The sequence below is a fragment of the Python bivittatus genome, unplaced genomic scaffold, assembly GCF_059951505.1.
Source record: "Python bivittatus isolate LINGU-HERP-01145 unplaced genomic scaffold, Pbiv_v1 ctg000480_np1212, whole genome shotgun sequence".
NCBI lineage: Eukaryota > Metazoa > Chordata > Lepidosauria > Squamata > Pythonidae > Python > Python bivittatus.
This window is the reverse complement of record NW_028277075.1, coordinates 1,235,324-1,258,082: the sequence shown is the minus strand read 5'-3', so window position 1 is coordinate 1,258,082 and position 22,759 is coordinate 1,235,324. Positions and strand designations below refer to the sequence as shown.

At 38.8% G+C, this 22,759-nt stretch overlaps 1 protein-coding gene across 1 annotated transcript in view; it reads left to right on the top strand.

Annotated features, from left to right (window-relative positions):
- SLC24A4 (solute carrier family 24 member 4) overlaps positions 1 to 22,759 on the top strand; it is a 98,285-nt gene that overhangs the window by 70,565 nt on the left and 4,961 nt on the right. Inside the window, exons 5-13 of the mRNA XM_007422544.2 lie at positions 227 to 311; positions 1,486 to 1,589; positions 8,549 to 8,623; positions 10,227 to 10,252; positions 11,086 to 11,139; positions 12,493 to 12,635; positions 18,563 to 18,732; positions 19,548 to 19,686; positions 22,300 to 22,466. Coding sequence (XP_007422606.2) covers positions 227 to 311; positions 1,486 to 1,589; positions 8,549 to 8,623; positions 10,227 to 10,252; positions 11,086 to 11,139; positions 12,493 to 12,635; positions 18,563 to 18,732; positions 19,548 to 19,686; positions 22,300 to 22,466 — 963 coding nt within the window. The remainder of the gene's footprint in view (positions 1 to 226; positions 312 to 1,485; positions 1,590 to 8,548; positions 8,624 to 10,226; positions 10,253 to 11,085; positions 11,140 to 12,492; positions 12,636 to 18,562; positions 18,733 to 19,547; positions 19,687 to 22,299; positions 22,467 to 22,759) is intronic.

Genomic DNA, 22,759 nt, shown 5'->3' with positions numbered 1-22,759 from the left:
AAAAACCTTTCAGGGATGCCGGCTGACAAAATAAGCCCTCTATTATCGTATGGCCCTATAGATAGCTTGCTCCTATATGTTGAGCTCCACTTCTGAAAACTGTTTAAAGCTCAAAATAAGCTACTTGGCTTTGCTGCCCCTTCTTCATCAGGTGTACTCATTCTTTAAGCTGGGCTATAGCTAAAGAGTAGTGAAATGATGAATTCCTCTCTTTATTTTCCCCCAGAAACTACATCTGAGCGAAGATGTCGCAGGAGCCACATTTATGGCTGCTGGAAGTTCAACCCCCGAGTTATTTGCATCAGTCATAGGTAAGTGAATATACAAGATATGCAAATTCTTCCCATAGGCAGACCACAAGAATGGCTATTCTATAGTTAATTCAGTGTGATTTTCAGAACTGTTCCAGTGGCTACACTATTTTGGATTCTGTTAGGTGTCATCAGCATCTTCCACTAAAACACACCTTGGCAGGGTTTACTGGGGGTGAGTGAGATCAGGAAAAGAATTATATTTGATTTCATGTCTGTCTAATTAACATTAAATACTGCTAATATGATTACTGCCTGTAGTAATTTCCCCTGTCTGTCATGTTAAAAATCATAATTATTGACTTGTGTACCTCTCCACTAAGTATGCATTTGCCTGGTATTGCCTACATAGCCCATCTAGTCTCCATAGATCATATACTCATATACTCTCCCCTGCCTATCCTGATACCAGCAAGGGCCATGCCATCTGAAACCCAGGTTTTCTGCTGTTAGTGTAATCTTGATGGATTCATTATCTAGCAGACACCAGTTACAAACAAAATTCCAGCGCAAATGAAGCCATGCAAACCACATACATGTGCAAACATATACTTGTACACACAAAAATGCCTCCACTTCATCCTGGTCCCAGTGAAGTAGTTAGGCTTAGAAACAGTTTCCCTGGTACTAATGGAACCGAACAATAGTTGGGGCAGGGGGAGGGGGAGGGAGGTGTGGGAAGTTGCAGTTCCATACTCATTGTACCTACCCAACCCAGAAGTCATGGGGATAGTATGATCCCCAGTGGTGATGTCCCCTTTCCCCCATGTTCAGTGAAGCTTTAAAAAGCTTTCCTTGTAACTAGCAGTGGAAAGAGCACACTGTATATGCAGGCCTGATAGAGATGCAAGTTTCTTGGGAGGGCCTCTGAGATTGCCAGTCGCTTCCACAGCATGCTAATGCTCCTTTCACTTTTTCAGATAGAAGGTTATCTTCTCATGGAATCATAGAGTTAGAAAGGCCACTTAACCCAATTCAGTGCTGGAATCCCCATTAAAGCCTTCTGGACAAATGTCTACCTCACTAGGGAAGCTCACTGCTTTTCTACAGAATTGATTGCATTAACTGCCCTTATGATTGGATGTGAGACACACGTCATACATTTCTTAATTCTCTTAATCCCAGCAAAAGCTATAGCTCTTACCCCTCTTTCTTTCTCTGTCTATCTCTCCAGGTGTATTTATTACTCATGGTGATGTAGGAGTTGGAACCATTGTCGGTTCTGCCGTTTTCAATATCCTCTGCATTATTGGTGTCTGTGGAATCTTTGCTGGGCAGGTTAGTAGAGTATATTCACTCATTCATTCAGTGCCTTTCTGTTATAGAAGAGAATCCATAGAAAAGAAAATATTTGAAAAGGGGTTATTTTAACTGTGAACCTCGTATATTCTATTTCAGGCACCGTTCTTGCATAAATGAATCAACTTATAGTAGCTTCATGGCATGTATATAAATTGGGAAAACCTGTGTTAATATAAATGTTGCTCTGAGAAAAAATCTATTTTCCTTCCAACAGAGTGCAGCCAAACATCATGGTTGGCTGGAATCCATATTAGAAGGAGTGACTTCTTTCCACAATTCCACAGTTTTAACTGCGGCACATTAAACGGTCTCAAAGATGAAGAGCAGTAAGCACAACAGCTTATCAGAGAACTGTGGCAGTTGGGATTATGTGTGCATGTGTGCGCACGCTTTTCTGAACAACGAAAATAAATATAATGATAACAGTGACAATTAAAAGAAATAAAAATATTTATATAAAGAAAATCAGCTACAGAAATTTTACCAGATGAATCACTGTAGTTTTACTATCGGGAATTATTTTATTCTTTTTAAAAAATATTGTTACGGTTTTAAAATACATATTGTTCATGTTTATGTCTCATTTAAACTATTGGGAATCCTTACAGTTTACAGTGGCATTAAAGTACAACAAATGAATAAAGAAAAGTCCTTTCTCATCTGTTGAAAAAGAACGAAGGACTTTCTCTGTTCAGCCACAGTTCTGATCATAATCCCCCACCCTCACCCATCCTGGGCACCAGTGGAAATCACCGTCCCATGCCAAACAGCAATTAAGGTTTGGGGGGGAGTTTTAAACATTCTTTTCTGCAGGTGATTGTTCTGATCTTGAATGGCATTAACCGCCCAGAGTTGTTGGGTACAAATTAAATAAATAATGATGGTTCTAGCCACCTTTTAATGTTTTTTAAAACATTCATGCAAAAGGCAATGGCCTATTTTGGCATCATGCATGTAGATTGTTTTATTTATTTATTTATGTATGTATGTATGTATGTATGTATGTATGTATTTATTTATTTTTCAAATTTATATGCCGCCCATCTCCCCCAATGGGTGACTCTGGGCGGCTCACGATAATAATAAAAAAACACAGGACTCTCCAGGCATAGACATAATCTATAAATAGTTAAAAACATATATAAAAATGGCCTAAAAACCTCCTATACTTTGGCCCTAAAAAACCTGTAAGATGCTGGTGGGGGGGGGACAACCCCTCACCCCACCAGCCATCTCCATAGGTGCAGGCCCCCCTCTGGCCCCCAAGCCTTCTGGCAGAGCCAGGATTTGATCTCTTTCCTGAAGGCCATGAGGGAGGGGGCACACCGCACCTCAGGCGGCAAGATGTTCCATAGGGCGGGCGCTACAGCAGAAAAGGCTCTCTGCCTAGACCCCACCAATCGAAATTCCTTGACGGGTGGGGTCTGCAACCTGCCCCTTCTGCTGGACTGATTGGGGCAGGCTGAGATGACCGGGGTGAGGCGGTTCCTCAGATAACCTGGTCCCATGCCATGAAGGGCTTTAAAGGTGATGACCAACACCTTGCATTGGACCCGGAAACAAACTGGCAACCAATGCAGCTCACGCAACAGAGGTGTTATACATGCCCTCCTAGGGGCATTAAGAACTGTCCGCGCCGCTGCATTCTGTACCAGCTGTAGCTTCCGGATACTCTTCAAGGGTAGCCCCATGTAGAGCGCATTACAGTAGTCCAACCCGGAGGTGACCAGGGCATGAGTGACTGTGCGGAGGCCCTCCTGATCCAGGAAGGGGCGTAACTGTCACACAACACGAAGTCGTGCAAAGACCCTCCTAGCCACGACTGCCACCTGCTCTTTGAGCAGGAGTCGTGAGTCCAGGAGAACCCCCAGATTATGCACCAGGTCTGTCTGGGGCAGAGCAACCCCATCAAGAACCAAAGATGACAAACTCCTAGATCCTGAGGCTCCCCGTATCCACAGCCACTCCGTCTTACCAGGATTCAGCTGAAGCCTGTTGTCCCCCATCCAGGCCCCCACAGCCTCCAGGCCCCCACAGCCTCCAAGAACACAATTGTTCTTGTGTTTTCACAGAGAAGAGAGTTAGAGAAACTTTCCCAACCAGGTGCCCTGCAGATTAACCCTTAGAATTCCTAGTCAGCATGAAATAAAGCCTCCTTTTTTTTTTTAATGGGTAAACCGTTTTTCCCCTTCCTAGCAAATAGCTGTTCAACACACGAAGTACAGTCCAGAAGAACTGGAATATTCCTGTATGGGTTTATGATTCTGACCCTCCTTGCTTTCCCTGAGAAAATGCAGGGGCCTTCCAAGGTGGTCTGGGAGTTCATGCCACCACACTAAGTCATCATGGCCCCAACCCATGCAGGAGGCCATACATAGCTCTAGTTCTTGTCTTGAGCAGATACAACATGGTCTAATGGTCAGTGTCTGTCTTTTGTTATGGTCAGATCACTGTTTGATTGCTATTTGATGCCACCAACTTTGAGGGAGAAGGGAACTATTGAATCAGTCCACCCAATGCTCCAGATAATTTCCAGAAAACATTTGGGGAGTTTCCTGAGACCTTGGTGGGCAGTTTTGCTGCGGCCTTAGTTGCCACCTGGAATACAAGGGTGAGAACAGCCTTAGACAGGAGTACACCCAAACAGCCTCTCCCAGCCTACAGATCCCAGGAAACTCAGCCTACCAAGGTGCTATGGGAAATAAAGTGGCTGCGGAATAGAATTCCACCTGCTGGAATAAGACAAAAAACAAATGTGATCAGACATGGGTAACAGCTGAGGTCTGAGCCTACACTGTAGTGATAAGAGTGGCCAAATGCCACTTTTACTCTATCCTCAGATTGTCATTCCTCAACCCTCTTTAAAATTACCTGAATTATCCTTCTTATGGGAGGATGGAAAAACAACTACTGGGCTTTGGGAAGAATTTGCCAGACATCTCAAGGATAAAATTGTCAGTTTTCCTCAGAGCAGGGCACCACTAGATCAGTTTTGTGGAGGTGCCTGAAGTTACATTTTACAGGGTTATCTGGGAAGAGTGTGAGCCTGTTGGTCCTGAGGAAGTGTTTACAGTTCTCTGTGATGTCAACTCTGCCCCTTGTAGTCTGGATCCCCGTGTTCCTCTAGGGATGTAACAGGAGGCTGGTGTTAATGCATCCTTGAGAGACATGAAAGGTTGAGGCCGGGGCATGGTACTGAAACCATACTGATCACTCTTGTGGATAAGCTTGGTGGGGGTAGGATAGTGTAAGTCTCTTGTTCCTGCTGGAACTCTCAGTGGCTTTTAATGCCACTTTTTAATATCTTTTGGACTGCCTCTCTGGGCTACATGTTGGGGGCATAATTTTACAAATGTTCTCCTTCCCAAAGGAAGGTTCCAGTCCGGGGGGGGGGGGCGTGGGGAGAGGCCCTATCCTAGAGCCATCTTTTGTGGGGTGCTACAAGGCATAAAACTCTCACCCCTGCTGTTTAATATTGATAGGAAGCCATTCGGGGACACCACCTACAGGAACAGCATTTGATATTGTTAGTGTATTGAACATGTACTCTCAACCTGGGGCCAAACAGGAGATGTGGTTGAAATCCAGTCCTGTTACCTGGAGGCTGTCATGGTCTGGATGGGGAAGAACAGGTTTAAATTTAATCCCAGGAAGGTGTTTCTTTGGTTCTGGATAGGGTGGTGTTATCCCAGGCAGAACTGGTTAGTAATCTGCGGGTCCTTCTGGACTCTCACTCCTGCTCAGGGAACAGGTAGCAACCTTGGCTATGCAGGCCTTCACACAAATGCATAGTCCTCAGGATGAGACTTTTCATCTCCCCTCCCCTGAGATTAAACCAGGTCCTTCTTTGTTAATACTGTATTCTAGAAACCCCTTAAGATCTGGCTATTCCTATGGGCTTGGGGTGGGGAATTGTGGCGAAAACGTCATAACTTTGTTATAGTTTGCTTATTCCTTTTGGACACAGTTTATTGAATTGTAATCTGTTGTTTCATCTTCTTCTTCTGTTGGTTGTTTTGATGTGCTGTTTTTAATCCTCCTGCTGGAGAGTGTTTTGTAAGCCTCTCTGAGTCTCCCTGGATTAGAGTGTCATATAAACCCTAGTAAATAAGTAAAGAAGCATGCAAGTAAACAAACAAACAAACAAACAAACAAATAAATAAATGTTCTTTGCCCCTGTCAGTACAACATTTATGAACATTGTAGATCTAAAGCATACTCATCCAAATAATACAGATGTTTAATCTTTGCTTTATGTTCCAAAGAACATTTTTTTTCTCCATGGCAAATTTAAAGGTTTCCAGTAATAAACAACAGTACAAACCCAGCCAAAATGTCACTGCCTTTATTCAATAAAGAATGATAGATAAGTGTTATTTCTATCTTCGCTCAAGGTTGGTAAACAGAGAAATTATTATTTTATCAACAGTTTTGGTAACTAGCTATTTATTCATTTATGTATACATTTGTTGTATTAATTCTGTTATTAACATTTTAATAGATTTATATATATTTTAATTGTGGTTGACTACTACCGTACCTAGCCTTTGTACTGTTTTTGGACATAATACACAGATTGATTGTAATTTCAAAGTGCTTCACTTTAGCAGGACTGTGTCTGCGTCATTTATCATTCTAATTTCCATATGAAAAATCACTATAGTCAATGATTTTCTTAATTTTCTGTTTCCAAATAATGTGGAAGGTGGTTTACCACACCCATAGTTCAGCAAGCTTGTTCTTTCAGAATATGGACTTTTAACTGGAAGACTTTTAAGTAAAGTTGTTTCTGTCCCCTTACTGTGACCCCATTGAAAACTGAATAACTGCTACCTAAGTAACACGTAAATGTACTTTTAATCAATATGCCACACGATCATTATGTAATTCCTTTGATTCCATGGAATGAAGATCTTGTTAGGAACTTTTCTTACTTCTAGGAAGTTTTTAGCATTTCTTTTCCTGTTAAAAGGCCTAAATTTCCTGTTTTCTGTATCTGTACAACAGTATTCTTTGTGATGGGAAGAGGTTCTGAATGATTACTATTTTCTGATGTCTTTGGGGTGTTGCTTGTTTCTTTAAAACAGGTTTGTTCTCTGTTGGAGCTTTTAAATAGATAATAATCCTAAAGGAATTTTTCCTGGAAGTTAAAATTTATTGTATAAGGCTAGCTATTTATTTGACCCTTCACCCCTGACGTTATTCAGAAATGTGCTTTGCATGTTACTCCAAACCATGATTAACTGTGGTTTATTGAGCATACCATATCATGCTAAACCATAAGCAATCATTATGGCTGCATTCACACATTGTGCTAAGCAAATCCAAGCAAAAACCATTGGGGCTTAACAGAATGTGTAAATAGCTGCTAGCAAGCCAAGACAGTCCAAAAGGTATTTGTAACATACCATTCTTGTTCCTGTTGGAATCTCCTTTCTGTTACATCTTCATTAAGGTGTTAACTAATTATAAGGCATATGTCTGCCAAATAAATAATAAATTGATGTCTCTCCTTTGGATTTCATTCTTTCACTCTGTTGCTCAATAGCATAATAATACAACCCAGTATTTGACTTTTTTTCCTCTAAGAGGATAAAACAGAATGTACATGTGATTGATCCTAGGTTGTAGGAGGTGCAAATATTGTGTACACTCTAAAAGCTGTTCTAATATTTTGGGAATGGTATGAACAAAGAAAGGCTCTGTGTTACCCTGAAGTCTAACAAATTTATTGTATTATACTTTTGGGGGTTGTACGGTCCATTTAATCAGATGTACGAGGGGTTATCTGAATGTCAAGGTGGGAAAACACCTTGTTAATTGTTATTGTTATTAATTGTTGTATGATAATACAGAGCCTCAGGGATTAGTACCCATTCCCATACATAAGCATGATTGTCTCTCTCTATTTATAACTTAGGATGACACATAACTTTCTCATTTATATATATGGGCTACAAGCCACAAATCCTACACTGTAAGAAATATTCCAGTCTTTATGATGCCACAAGAATTTTTTGTTTTCCTTACATGGACTGACACACTGACCTCTCAATAAATAGTGTGGTAGCTTGATTGATTAATTAATTAATTTGATTTCTAGGCTTCACATCTTGGGTGGTTTACAAAGAATGAAAAACATCAGTTTAAAAAGAAAATTCAACAACACTCCAAAAAACACAATGCATCCAAACAAACTCAAAATAAACATTGTTCTAATAGGCTCATGCAGCATTCTGCCCCAGTGCCTGAGGAAGGAACCAGGTTTGGCTGGGGAATTCTGGGAGTTGAAGTCCACTCATCTTAAAGGGGCCAAGTTTGGACAACACTGTCCTAAAGGCTGGCATGGGTGGGGCCGGGGGGGATGCTGTTTTGATGGACAGGCATGGTGACAGAGAAGACACACTTCCTGGGTCCCATGAAATAACACTGTTATATTGATAGGACACAGAGCATGCCAGTCCTATCGGACCTAGTAGGAAGATTTCATATGACTTCGTGATATTTGTTCTGATAATGTAAAACTGTAGAAATCGACATGGAACAAGATTATGTAGAAAAATACAGGTTCAGAATGTGTTTTTAAAGATATAAATGTTCTCCTTTCTTTGATGGATACCTTTCAGTTAAAAGCAATGCTAACTAGTACGTGATGAGATCGTATTGGGATGTGAATGCCTACATCAGTGTTGTCCAAACTTGGCCACTTTAAGATGAGTGGACTTCAACTCCCAGAATTCCCCAGCCAGCATGAAGTTGAAGTCCACTCATCTTAAAGTGGCCAAGTTTGGACAACACTGGCCTACATGAACCAGCACTTTATTTCATCAGTACTGCTTCCTTATAATGAAGTTTCAGAATCGGTTGAAAAATCTAAAATCAAAGCATTGTTAAGGTAGAGGTTGCTATGTGGAATAATTGTATCCTTTTTCTAGGTGGTCCGTCTCACTTGGTGGTCTGTGTTCAGGGATTCTGTCTACTACACTCTGTCTGTAATAGCACTTATTGTGGTAAGTCTTGTCATTTTTCTTCACCATTTCCTTGCAAACAGCTGAGCTTGAGATTATGGTTCTCAATAGAATTCATCATGGGAGGACTCCTTAAGTATGGTAGGTTCTTCCTACCATAGTATGGTAGTAAGTTCCTCCTTAGTATGGTAGGTTCTTCCTTCAAAGATTCCCACACAAAGGATCTTAAATGTGTTCCTTAGTCTCTCCTAGTCTGGTGCCTTTTAGAGCTGTTGATAAGGCAACTCCCAGAATTACCATACTATCTGAGAATTCAGAGATACATCCTAAAACATAACTATCTCCTGGTTATGTTGATTGCTGTTTGTGGCTTACAGCTGCTATCGCTTTTCTGTTTTTAAATGTTTTTAATTAATTACTTTAATGTTGTAAGCTGTCCAGAATCATTTATTTGAGATAGGAGGCTATATAAATCTATTAAAAAAATAAAAAAATAAATGATCAATCTGACCAGCAGTAGATGTGGCAAGGGCAGTGTATCTGCTGCATTCTTTCATGGAGTTTATCAAGGGCAACTCCAAGATAAGGTGAATTTGGGCACAGGCGGCTCTGGCAAACTCCCATTCACTGTTAGGTCTTGATGGTCCTATTTGGCAGTGATAACAGACAACAAGCAGCAATATTAGAAGAGATTTTGCAATCATTTCCATTTCCCATAAGCTGCAGTATGATGCTGCATTAGGGAATTAGTAGGATGTTTAAATGACTGCTTAACCCTGCCATCTTGTGACCTGGGAAAGAAATCAGCAGTGAACTCTTGAGAGATGTCCAGGGATGCTAGATGCTGCTTTTAGCCTTATGAACTATTGGTTTTAATTATTCTAGAGCTGGCTTTGTTCATGATAAAAATCTATAATACGCTCCAAATGAGTCACCTATTTGCCTCTGAAGCTGCCAGATCTTGACTTCTGGCAACCAAATGTGCTGCAGAAATGCCACCTTCCCTGTTGTCCAAATTAAGCTATCTACCTATTTTTCTCTCAGTACATATTGTACTGAATTTTGGATCATAACAGAAGTCAAAAAGAGTGGGGCAATGAGCTATTTGTTCTCTAAAATGAGAAATGCAAGAATGACATACTGCTTTTCATTTTAAGGAAATGTTGATGTCTCATCACACTTCTGTGCACAAGAAGTACTTTATTCCATGCTTCTTCAGTGTTTTCTAATCCATGGTCTCTCAGCCTGGACTTTGCAGCTCTGCTTACCATATAAATCACTGTCTACAACAAGTTTCCCCAACTTGTCCTCCAATTCCCCTCACTTGAAAGTCCTGGAGTAGTAATCTTAATATATCAGGAGGTTCACAGATTTGGCAAGCTTGCCCTACCTCAAAAATGCTATACATTTTGTCTAGCACCCAGTATTGATGTGGCACTGAAGGTGGCCTTCATTACTGGAACAATGATTCAGGACCAAAGATCTATAGTAACTGAGAATAACAGTCCTCGTTGATTCTGCCTGGAAACCATTCTATACTCAACATTATATGTATGCATGCCTCTGTATTCTGTAATGTAACCAAATTTCTTTTCACTTGAATTAGATAATCATTCCTTTTTTCTTTCTTTTTCCTCCTTTTTAGTTTATATATGATGAGAAAATTGTATGGTAAGCTGTTCTTTTCATTTCTTCATGTTGTTTGATTAAGAGAAGTAAACTTGGGCATGCAGAGCAAATCTGTTCCTGGGGTTGGGTGGAGACTTTTTAGTAAAACCACCAGCACATCCCCCAGCTTGGCTGCTTTCTGTAATCAAAATAGGAGGGGAGCAATATTGTTCTTCCTGTTAGATATCAGTGACAGATAGAGACAGACAGTTGACCAGTTTTATGGATGTGTCAATAGGGCAAAAAGGTTTTGGATCCTGAAGTTCCATACCTATCTCTAATGGTTTCTTGGCATGCCTTGCTTTGCTCTCCTTATCAGTGATGGAAAATCATCAGCAGAGTTTTGATCTAGAGCCCTTCCAAAATGTGGGGGCTTTTATGTTGTTAGCAGACCTTTATTTTAACTAATTTATTTATTTCACTTTTTGTGGACCCTCAGCTGTTTTCCCAGCTAAGGCAGGATAGCTCTCTAAGTATTTTTAGGTGATGTGGTATAAGGGCTTGTTCTACCTTAGTGATATTTTTGATTAGAAATAATTGTGGGGAGAAGTAGAGAAAGGAAACTGCCTCCACAGATAGAAGGTAGGGACTGTATTAGATTTAAGAACACCATGCAGCATTGGGAGAAAGACAGATTGCAATTTACTGCAGGAAGGAGTGAGTAAGAAGAGGAACAAAGAACAGGCAGACATAACAGCTTCTTTGGTTTAGCGTGTGAGGTGCTAGAAATGGAAAATAGTGCTTATGTTCCAATGATACATTCCACAGAAAATATGTAACACTACCACAAATGGCACTAGCCATACTACTAATTTCCTTCCTTTTATTTATTTGAGGTGGGAAAGCCTTATACTCATCATTATGTATTCCTTCTATATACTTATCATGAAGTAAGTATTCTTAACTTCTCCTCTGCTTTAAATATGTGTGGCTAACAATCACATGATCTTGCAATGTACTTTGGTAGATAACTAAGAATAACTCACTTTCCTTGCTTTATTGCTGTTAATTTCCCCAACTAGTAGACTTTTTGCTTAAATGTGAATTGTCTGCAATAACAAATTGCCTGAGGCTCATTCTTGTGGGATCTGCATTTGGGCTATTGAAATTGAAGATGAAAGAGAACATTTACTGTTTATGACAGCCTTTAGCTGCCTAGTGCCCTCCAGATGTGTTGGAAGCCACTTCCCTTATCACTAGCCAGCACAGCCATTGGCAGTAGAGGTTGAAGTAATGGGTACTGAAGTCCAGTGTTGTGTTATAAGGCCAAATAATATGGAATGTATCCAAGAGAAGTCATTTTCAGAGGAAAATCAGAAAGCGGCTGTGGATCATAAATGTTCTGCTTTCTTCTTCATATTCAGAATAGCACATTTGAAAGAGCATTGTAAGCAGCTAGGATAAATAATTGGCTCTGGCTCAAAATGAAGCATGCTTGCATTTATGGATTTGGCTTTGGAGAATTTGAATATAATTTTTATACTGGCTATTAATCAGCTACCTTTGCAAGAAATAAAGTCTTTATATGTGTGGTGTATTTGCAATTCAACAGAAATAATCAACATAACTCCCCTTTCAGATATTTTACAGCAGGGTCTTAAATCATTATATCCAAATTAGAAAACATTTCATAAGGGAGCAATGTATAGTTCAAATGTATTTTGCTCTGTGATACACAGCCACTGGGATCATGCAATCAGAGTTAGAGGTATTGCTGTAAAATTGTGTTGGGTTCAAGGATAATGCCCTCTTTTGAAGAATTCATGAATCTGGCCTCTCTCTTCCATGTATCCCTCAGCAACATAGATTTTGAAAACACAATATTGAAATCAAAACCACATTTCTTAAAAGTAGCCTTCACATACATTTTGCAACGTAGATAGGACAGAGCCTTGTAGCCAGCCCCATTGCCTGGCTCGCATATCTTTGTAATATTCTCATTTCTTAATATGATCCAAATGAAAATGTAAGTACTTTTGCTTTTAGTGGGAGAGAAATAAACATCACTTTAATATATCCCATTGAAATTAGTGGGATCTAAAAGGGCTTAATTTTGGCCAGATCATGAAGAACATAATGTATAATGTAGTCATCAGCCAGGTATGCTCAGATTAGATAGCATTTGATAAACTGATGTATCACAGTCCAACCTGCTCCCGGGGGTTGTAAGCACTAGAAACAGAACAGAAAAGATAGCCAGGGTTATGAACTATTCTTTGGATTTTTCTCTTTTATACTTTTAGATACAATGTGAAGATGCAGAACTTCTTTACTATCAAAAGTATGAATGTTGGGAATGGCAACACTGTGAACAGCGAACTGGAAGATGGTAATGAATATTATGACCTTAGCTGTGATGATCCATCCATACCATTGCTACAGAAAGGTAAGGCTAAGCAGACATGAGCTGAGCAGAAGATCTTTGAAATAATACTGTTCACTATTAGTGATTCAAACTCGGATGGCAGATTTCCACAATCTTTATATACATGTTAGTATATGTTTCAGCTGTTTGAGGTTTGGCCAGGGTCTACTACTTTCAGAGACATCTTGACAACTCAGCTTTTTGGGATTTATTAAACTGTCCTAGGAAATGCATTCGTGTTTAATAAATGGGCTGGACAAGCACGAGCAGCCCAGGGTCACTCATCTTCCTCTGCAATGGACAACAGTCAGATAACATTTTACATGTTCTGGGCCATGTACTCAATTAATACAGAGCAGTTATAAGGCCCATCGTGCCTGTCCAGTACCCTACATGAGCAGGTGAGAGTTTTCAAAGAATTTGAAAAGTCCTGTAGTAAGATGATAGTGTGAAATAATACTGAAAGAAAAACATTTCTTCCAGTATTCGAGTTAATGTGAGAATGAGGATCATCAGGATCATCCTAAGAGTGCTGGGTTAAAAAATGGAATTGGCACTCTAGCATCATGTTATTTCCAAAGGAGAGGACTTGTTAACGAAGCTGCCATCTCAGAACAATAGCTGAGAAACCTGGATATAGGATATATAGGTTATAGATGAAACCTTGCTTTTTTGCCTTTGACAGCAGACTTTCACATTTTAAGAACTTTGGTGTTTGTATCAAATAATTAGTCAAATTCTTGACCATTTAGGAAAGGAATGGTGCTTCTGCTCCTACTTTTCTTTACACTACTATTATATGGAAGAGTGTATATTGGTTCTCCTTTAATTCTAAAAGATTTGCTTTCCTCTGAAACTAAAAATAAGACCTTTCTCTTGCATACAACTGTCAGGAGATTTGCAAGCAGTGAAAGTACTAAAAAAATCTGTTCCTGCCTTTTATCACTATGCATTTGTTGTTTTCCCGCAAGGGAGAATATTCTAGCCGTTGGATAACAAGTACTTGTTATCCACAGGGTGCACTAGACTATCTTGAAAAAGCATTGCCTACATGCAGCCAAAATGAAGCTCTTTATGTACACAAAGAACAGACCCACATCTCTATCTTGCCCCATTCGAGATTTGAGAGATGCCTTCTTTCTGTTAACTGAAATATGCCATGGATTGTTGAACTGCCATGGTTGGCCTGTTCCATAGCTGTTTGGAGTGGTGTCAACCGAATCAGAGCCCTAAATCTAGCTTTGAGTGTTGTCTCCAGCAAGGATGTTTAGGACATCTGTTAATATCTCTCCAGGGTCAGTGAAGCTCAGATCTCATCTTAACTTTCTCCATTGTCTGAGTGCAGAGTCTGATTATTTCCTACAGAAGAACGCTTGCTTTCTGCTGACTACATTCTACATCCTGATGGAGGAATTCTATTACTTGAGGGTACAGATAAAAGGAAGGTTCACAGACTGCTGGGCTATCTTTGAAGCTTGTAAGTTTTATTGCTTTCAAGAGCTTCAAGGAACAAAACATTTTTAAAAAAACTTCTGTTACAGGGCTCTCATATATACAAAGCTCTTCAGCCGGTGGAAAATCCAATTTCAGACAAGACTTCTGGGCAAGAAGAGAAGGCTCATATTTTTGCAACTAACGTTTGTGCTTTTAGGATAACAGCACAGTGCCTGGAAACCTCTTGTTTTTATTGTGAGAATTGTTTATATGCTCTGGCCCAGTCAGTAGAAACTCACAGTGATGAAATACATAAGGCAGACTTGTATAGAATCGAGGACAAATGTCTCAAGTGTGTGTCCACATTCCAGAGGACTAGCCTCTTGTTTTTTTGCAGCAAAAGCAATAACTTAGTGGTACCTTAAAGGCTAACGAATATCTCATGACATTTCTTTTTCGTGACCCCAAGCTGTTTTTTTTCAGTTGCAGTTCGTTCCAAAAAGATCAGAATGAGCAGAAGAAAAAGGAAAACTGGAGAGGGCATTTTATCAGGCAGTGCTATGGGAAAAGCTCAGCTGTTGAAACTATATCTTCTGCACAGTGATGAAATATTGGAGCTCTATGGGAGGCTGAAGTCCATTAGGGGTTTTATCAGTAAACTACTTTGCAATATGCAAGCTTCTTGTGAGGGGTTTTCATTTGAGCTTCAGCACACAGTTCTTGGCTCTTGGCTCCTATGCCTTTAATTATCCTCTCCTGAGCCACGTCTGTAAGATTTGTTTATCTGCTATATTTTGTGGTACTTACTCCTAGGATAGTTCTCACATGCCACACCTTCTGTGCTAGATGTATCTAACCTAATGTTCTCCAAGTGGCTAGAAATGAGGGAAATTTAGAGATACCAGTTTGAGAAAGGCTGTGCCTCTTAATATCTTACTTAAACATATTTCTGTAATGCCTTCACCTTAAGATCAGGCTGTCCAACCTGATCCACTCCAGATCTCTTAGACTTCAACTACCCTGGGTCTCATAATCCTGGACTCATGCTGTCTTGGGATTATGGAATTTAAAGGGCATCAAGTTAAAGAAGGCAGGTTTAAATGTTTGGAGTGCTTCACGTAGATTATCTTATAAATGCCTACAACAAATCACGTATAGAGGTGAATATTCTTGCTCTCTCTTGCCTCCTCCCACTGAGCAAGTATCAGGGCTATGGTTAAAGGATAGTAGCATTGCTAAAGGTAGTTTAGGATGTGTCTAGCCAAATTCACACTCAGAATTCCTGGCTCGTGTCTTAGGCTTCAACAAGCATGCTGTGGATCAATGATACAAAGATTAAATGCAGTGCAAACAGGCTTTCATTTTATAGATTTGCTGATGACCAATGTGATTCTGTTTTGTCTTCCGAATATAGATTATAGAATTATTCTAAGCCTTCTTCATCTTCCCTTATCTATTGGCTAGCACATGTTTCTTCCTTGAAAGACAGTCTTCCTGTTGTTGTTCAATCATTCAGTCATTTCCTACTCTTCATGATCAGATGGACATCATTGCATTGGGATTGACTATCAGTAACTGCTTCTTTGAGTTCTTGTAAGTTCATACTTGTGATAATAGTATCTAGTTCCTTTGTCATCTGTTGGGTTCATTTTCGATTTCCTTCCATTTTTCCAGCATCAAGGTCTTGTTCAGAGATTCTTGCCTTTGCCTTACAGCTCCAAAGTATTTAAGTTTTAGTTTCATTATTAGTACTTCCAGTGAGCAGTCAGTTCTATGTCATGACTGTTTGTCTAATGCTAATAATTCTGGTATTGAATTATTTCTCCTTGGAAAGGGGTTCTCAACTATTTTTTCCATACCACAGTTCAAAAAATCAGTTTTCTTAATTCAGCTTTTTTGATGTTCTGGCTTTACAGCAGTAAGTTACAGCTGGGAAAATCATGGCCTTGATAATACATACCTTTGTTGTCAGTATAGTGTAGTGTCTCTACATTTTAATATGTTTCTATATCTGTCATAGTCTTTCTTTAAAGTAACAAACATCTCTTTATTTCATGGCTTCTGTCAGTATCCCTGTGAATGTCTGAGTCTAGGAAGATAAAACTACCACTTTTTTTTGTATGTTAGGTTGACATTGTATATTGACTTACTCTTTGGTTTTTTTAAATATTGAGCAGGAAACCAGCTTTTTATATCCTTTTCCTTCATCTTCAACAAGGTAAAGTTTTGTTAAGTTTTCCTTATTTCCAGCCATCAAAGTGGTATCATCAGCATATTAAGGTTGTTGATGTTTCTCCAGCAATTTTAATTCAAATTTCTGTCTTCTAATCCAGCATTTTTCAAGATATATTCTGCAGATAAGTTAAATAAAATTTCCAATTTTGAACCATTTAGTTGCCCCCTATTTCATTTGAACTATGGCTTCTTTGTCATGATACAGATTCTTCAGTAGGCTGATGAATTTGTCCAGTATGCCCATACTTTATCCACAGTTCGTTATCTGCTGTCAGATTATACATGGTCAAAAGCCATTGTATAATCATTAAAGCAAAAACAGACGTATTTTTGGAACTTTTCCATAAATGTAATATCAGTTCCAGCATATAAATGGGTAGACCAAGTATAGAGCATCTTTTAATGGCAGGTATTATTGTTAACTAACCTGAAAGAGGCTGGCCGTAGAAATACTTCTGATCCCTGCATGTACTGACCTTATCCTGTACGGATGTAATTTCATTTAGAAATCATGGTGTCAGTGCAATCAGCATCATTCCAAAAGCACTGGTTAAGTGTGGTCTGGGGAAATGGGAAGGTGAAATCTTTAGGTCTGTTTCCTCCTGTGCTAGTAATTATGTTATGGCATATACTGTACACTGGATAGCCTCCCCCGACAGCACACAGGTTTTCATTCTCAGGCTGCTGAAGTCTATTTCTTCTCACTCATTTCTCTGCAAGTGTAAACTAGGCAATTGATTGTGCACAACTGAAAATCAGTCTGATCCTCCCTGCTTGCTTGTCCAGTCTAACCCTGAATCTCATTAGCAACAGGTAGGAACCTGCCATCAGAACTCAGCCATGGTGGATGCGCAGAAAACTTTGTTCTAGCCATGATGCATAGTCCAAAAGAAAATATCAGTTTTAAGCTCTTCCTTGACTACCTTTTCAGTCTTTATTTCTTTTGAAATCACAGACCTGCAGTTGTCATGTGTGAGGTTTTGTGGGGAATCTTCTTTAATTGTTTGGCTTGAATGAATATTTTCCCCAGATTTTCAGTGCTTTCGAATTGAATATTATGTACTAATGGTTGGTTGGTTTTAACAAACTAATTCCTTTCTTCTTAACATAAGTAAACTGCTTATGTGCAGTATTACAGCTGAGTAACTAGGGCAATAAAGAATAACACTGTCCCTTAGTTGGCGCACAACTGCTAATATAGTCCTCCCATCAGTTAATATTATATTTTATTTAATTGCAATGTGTATTCTAACACATACGTCTCCTGTCTGCTCAGCCTTACTGTGCTTGCTGTTTCTAGCTGGTAACATTTGTTGTTTGCTTACGTGCATTGACTGTTGCTTCCTTTTACTAATACTCACAGCTGCATGTTAGATCTCTTGGTCTAGAACAGAGGTCAGTACAGTATAAAGTAGTTTTCTGGGCAGCAATAAGGAAGTCATTGTTACTGCCTTCTTTCTAGGTTCCCTCCCCCGCCCCCAGTATCTCTTGGAGGTCTCCCTTCCAAATACTAATCAGGTCTGACCCTACTTAGCTTTAGGTAGTCTGGTTATAATCATCCAGGGGCTGTCACCTAATGACATTGTCACAAAATTATTAAAGCAAACTTTTGTTAAACTAGTTTCACATGTTATAAGAACAGACAGCTTACTTCTAAATGTAGGTGAAAGTTTAGGTATTTGATTCTTAGGAAAATGAGGATATTGAACCTGCTTATTCAATTATCAATAAGAAATATTACATTTTAAGAAATGTAGTTTGTCTCAGCTGTAGCCATTCATATTTTTATATTTGTTTCTATCATCCAGATTAAATTTAAGATTTACTGATTTAACACATGCTCAAGTGAACTGGGTTTTAGTTTGATAGTAACCATTATTGTAATCCCTGGAACTGTGTAGCTACTATGTAACCAGCATATGGTCTATAGTAAGCAGATAGACCATAATATATATAGTAAGATATAATCAATGTAATAATATTACTCCTGAAGTATAAAGCAAGAAGATTAATGAGTGAGGATCAAAGACTAAGGGAAAAGCTATTTCCACATAAAGCCAGTATATTTCTACAGAGCTGAAAATGAATGCGCAAATATAGCAAAATGTCCTATTTGACATGCATCCTATTTTGGCAACAGATAAGAAATGGAATAGTTTATTATTTCTGAAGCTTCAGATTACATGCCCTCTGAGTTACCCAAAGGAGGCATTATTATCAAATGTGGGCAAAAGCAAGTATAGAAAATTAGAATTATTAATTGGCATTGTGGTCACTAGTGAGAGGAACGCAAGAGCATGGACGCAATTCTGTGGTGATGGTCGATGAGATTATTTGTTCCAGTCCTCCGAAATATCGCTTCCCTGAAGCTGGCTTGCGAATAATGATTACCAACAAATTTGGGCCAAGAACCAGACTACGGATGGCAAGCAGGTTAATTATTAATGAGGTGAGTCCACAATGGAGAAAATAATTAAAATGTTGACTAGCTTAGTCAATCACTTTTTATGAGTCCTATTCATTTAATTCTTATTATGTTCTGTTTCTAAAGTAATCAATTCATAGCGTAAGGCATTCAGAGCTCTCAAAATTTGAGTGATGTATTTATTTATATTTCAGTTTATAAATTGAAGCCATAAGTAAATTGAAGTCATAAATAAAGAAATAAATCATTATGCTGGTTGATGGGAAAATATATTAGCTGTGATTAACAAGCCCAATTAATTTCAGTACGTTTGACCCTCTTCACACAATGCACGTTTAATTTGTGAATTTCACCGCCTGAAAATGTGGTGATGGCCATCAATTTTAAACACTTTAAAACAGAAATATGCAACTTTTATTGAGCAAAGGGACGTATTTGGTCCTGGAATGGCATGCTTACTTCAAAAAGTAATAGGAGATGAAGGACAAAAATTGTATTTAATTTGATTTAATTTAATTTAATTAATACTAAGTATAATTAGCATGGCTAATAAGGATGATTTCATATTTGTTGGCATTTCAGAAGATGGTCCAGACTTGGCTCTTCTGTAGGACCTTTGGGGATAGAACAGGAAATATGATTTAACTGCTCCTGAGGTTGGTTAAAGAACGCCTACAGGACTGGTTCTATTATACTGACTTGTTTAAAATTTTAAGTATTTTAATTGGGAATATCAGCCTCTTAGAGTTTAAAAGCTCAGGTAAATAAATCACCTGCATTCAGGTGTTTAAGGAGCAGTATGCTCTAACAGTCATTGGGCTTTTTTCTGTACATTTTAGCGCCAGCGTCTAATTCATTCTTCCAATGGCCAGTTGATTCAGAATGGGAGACATGAGAATATTGAAAATGGGGCCATCCATGTTGATAACCAAGAAGAAGGAACAGAACACATTGTCCTGTCTCCATTTTCACCACCAGGTAAATATACAAGGCACATTATGGAAGGTTGATACATAACTTTGGCAAATTGCTTTGTTGGTATCTGGCTTTTATTTCATTGCATTTTTCAATTTGTTTAGAACCCTGGAAGAGGGATAAATTTCAACTTTTTATATCTTGCCCTTTGTTTTTCAGAAAGTGTCGTAGACTAAATTAGGAATGCAGCTGCTGGTTTACACTGCTAGAATATTTTTTATTTGATGTTCAGCATTGTTTTTTAAAAAAGAAAAGGCCTTACTTTTTGCCTTAGTTTTGATAGTTTTTGTACCACTGACCACATTGGAGAGCTGCTGTTAAACTTTAGGCTATAACAGGTGTGGGGACAAGGCTAGACAAGTGGATGTTTTGATTTAATGCAATTCAGATGATTATTTCCCATGTATTCAATACTTTTCTTCTGCCAGAATAGAAATTTTCGTTTCGTGGCAAATTATGTGGAGGCTGCAGCCAAGATTTTGAGAGGCTGTTTGCGGCAAGGGGCCTCAGTTCATGTACCCCGATCTAGGCAAATGGATATGATTAGGAATGCTTAAGTACTGAAACAAAGCTACTCTTTGGTATTTGCGTTTCTCAAAGTTTGAAAGGCAGCTATTGAAAAGCATACAGACTGCATATAGAACGCATACAGTTCTTCCTCAAAATAACTGATCTAATGATCTGATGTTATATCAGATATTAAATACTTAAAAATAAATATATATTTCTGGGAAATCTATGTTACTGCCATAATGTGGCTATGGGTTAAGATTTAAATTCTCTCCTGATCAGAGCATGATTGGAAAAGAGAAAAATTAGGTTTGTACTTTTGTTCTTCCCTCTAGCAAAGGGGTGTCTTTGTTTAAATGTTCATCTGTAAGTGCTCTGTGTCTGTGAACGGTAGAACTGAATCATCAGGATGCTGCTGGATTTTTTTAAAAAATAATCTCCATCCCTAAATTGGAAGTTTAAAAATCTGTTGACCAACTAGACAGGTTAACACAGAGAAAACATTCATATGGCTTCTTTGTAAATACTCTACTAATTTTTTTAGTGCTTGATTTGGAAAGTCAGGAAAGTAATAGGAAGAGTTAGGAGTTTGAAGAGAATATGAGGACATTTCCTAGGACATTTCTGTTTGCTAGGAAGTGACTCCAGCCTGCTTTCTGGATAATTTTGGTCTAGCTGCTAATTTATAGAATGCTGTAGTCTTAGGTTAGAGGTGACAACCTGGAACATTTATCATAGCTAGGTATTAAAGTTTCAGATCATACCTAGGAATCTAGGACAAAGAAACAGTGCTCTTTTTCATTTCTGAAAACATGTAAGCCAGCTGTAACCCAAATATGTCTCTCTTTCCTTGGTGGAAACACATTTGATGTTAGGAAAGATATAAAGAGAACCATCAGTTTTTATTTTACCAAAGCCATTGTGATCTTGTATTTTCTGTATTTTCTATTAGATCCAATTTATGTCAATTTAGACAAATCTAAGTGCAGTAATAGCTATCTGGTCTGGAAACAGTGCTTTGTAAGCTCTGCTCATGTTATGGTCTATTGTTCATCATTGCTGGGAGGGGGGTGGGAAGTTGCCGTGAACACTCTCTTAGCTGTACACTGATGAGACTTTCTTGATTGCCCCAGTTTTTCCTTCCTGGATGTAGAGCCATTTATTATTGATTTTCTCATATTTTAACTTTGTTGTGGTGGTTGTTTTTAGTAATGAAAAACATTTTGCTCCTTTAAAAAAAAAATATGGTTAACATAAATGCAGAAGCTGGAGAAAAACTGAACAGTGGACTGTAGAAAGTAGTGGCCACAATTTATCTTGAAGCAGCTTTTTCTGTCCTGGGGTCAACCCTATCTTTCTTATCCTATTTGCCTTGTTGAGATGTTTCATGTCAGTGCTCTGGGACTCTTCCAGTAGCTGGAAGAAGCCTTTGCACATGTAATGTGCATGCATAGCAGCCTCTATTGGCAACTGAATACGCCAGAGGAGGCAAACAGAGCAATGCGAAGAATACAACAACTTGCTTCATCGACCACGTTCAGAGCAATGTTGCTCTCAGAGCAATGGCAAATTGAAGCACTTCTTGGAAGAAAGACCTCAGTATGCGTGAAGTTAACAAGTAGATGATATATTTGTTCATTAACTAGAGTGTTTCAGTCTGTTTTCAGTAGGGCTGCCTTTGAAGAGCCTGCAAAAGCTGCAGTTGATGCAGGTTATATCACAATCCCATCAGTCCTGCTGTGAAAGTTTTGCATCAGTTGCTGTTTTCTTCCTATGTTCATATCATCCCAATCATGTCAACATCTTGCCTGCTTTTCAAGATGTCCTTGCTTCAAGTACTGCTGCTCTTCTGAGAAACAAGAGAAGTCAACGTAGCACAATTCAGACATGCTGCCCCCTCCCCACAGGCAAACCATTAAATTGGGAATAGGATTCTGGTCCCTTTCTCCCTCTAAAGAGACCTTCTTCCTTCTGACCTTTCTCTTCACTAAAATGTACAACTGTAACGTTGGCTTCATTTCCATTTAATTCTGCTAATGCAGCACATACCAGTACAGTAATGTACACCAACAAACTGGTTCCCTTTTCTGTTTTTTTGTTTTCCAGAAGGAAAAATGGACAAAGTCAAATGGATCCTGACCTGGCCACTGATATTCCTCCTCTTTTTCACCATCCCAAACTGCAGCAAGCCACGCTGGGAGAATTTTTTCATGCTGACATTTGTCTTTTCCACACTGTGGATTGCTTTGTTTTCCTACTTTATGGTGTGGCTGGTGAGTGAGTGCAAAAATATGCTTTTTTTGTCTAAGATAACATTTGTTATGAAATTAGGTAGAAAATAGAGGCAACAGTAATGAAGAACTTTACTATCTAAATCTAACTGAAAGAAAGGAAAGGAAAAGTTTGATGTGTGCAATATTAGATTCAAATAGTGTCTTTTATTAAAGTAATCATTGTGATACTTTAAGCCTGTCCTCCTCCTGCTTTTTCACTTTATTTCTTATCCTTTGTTCCTTCTCTTCTCTAACATAACTGGCAAATACTTATGCTACTGCAAAATGCCATA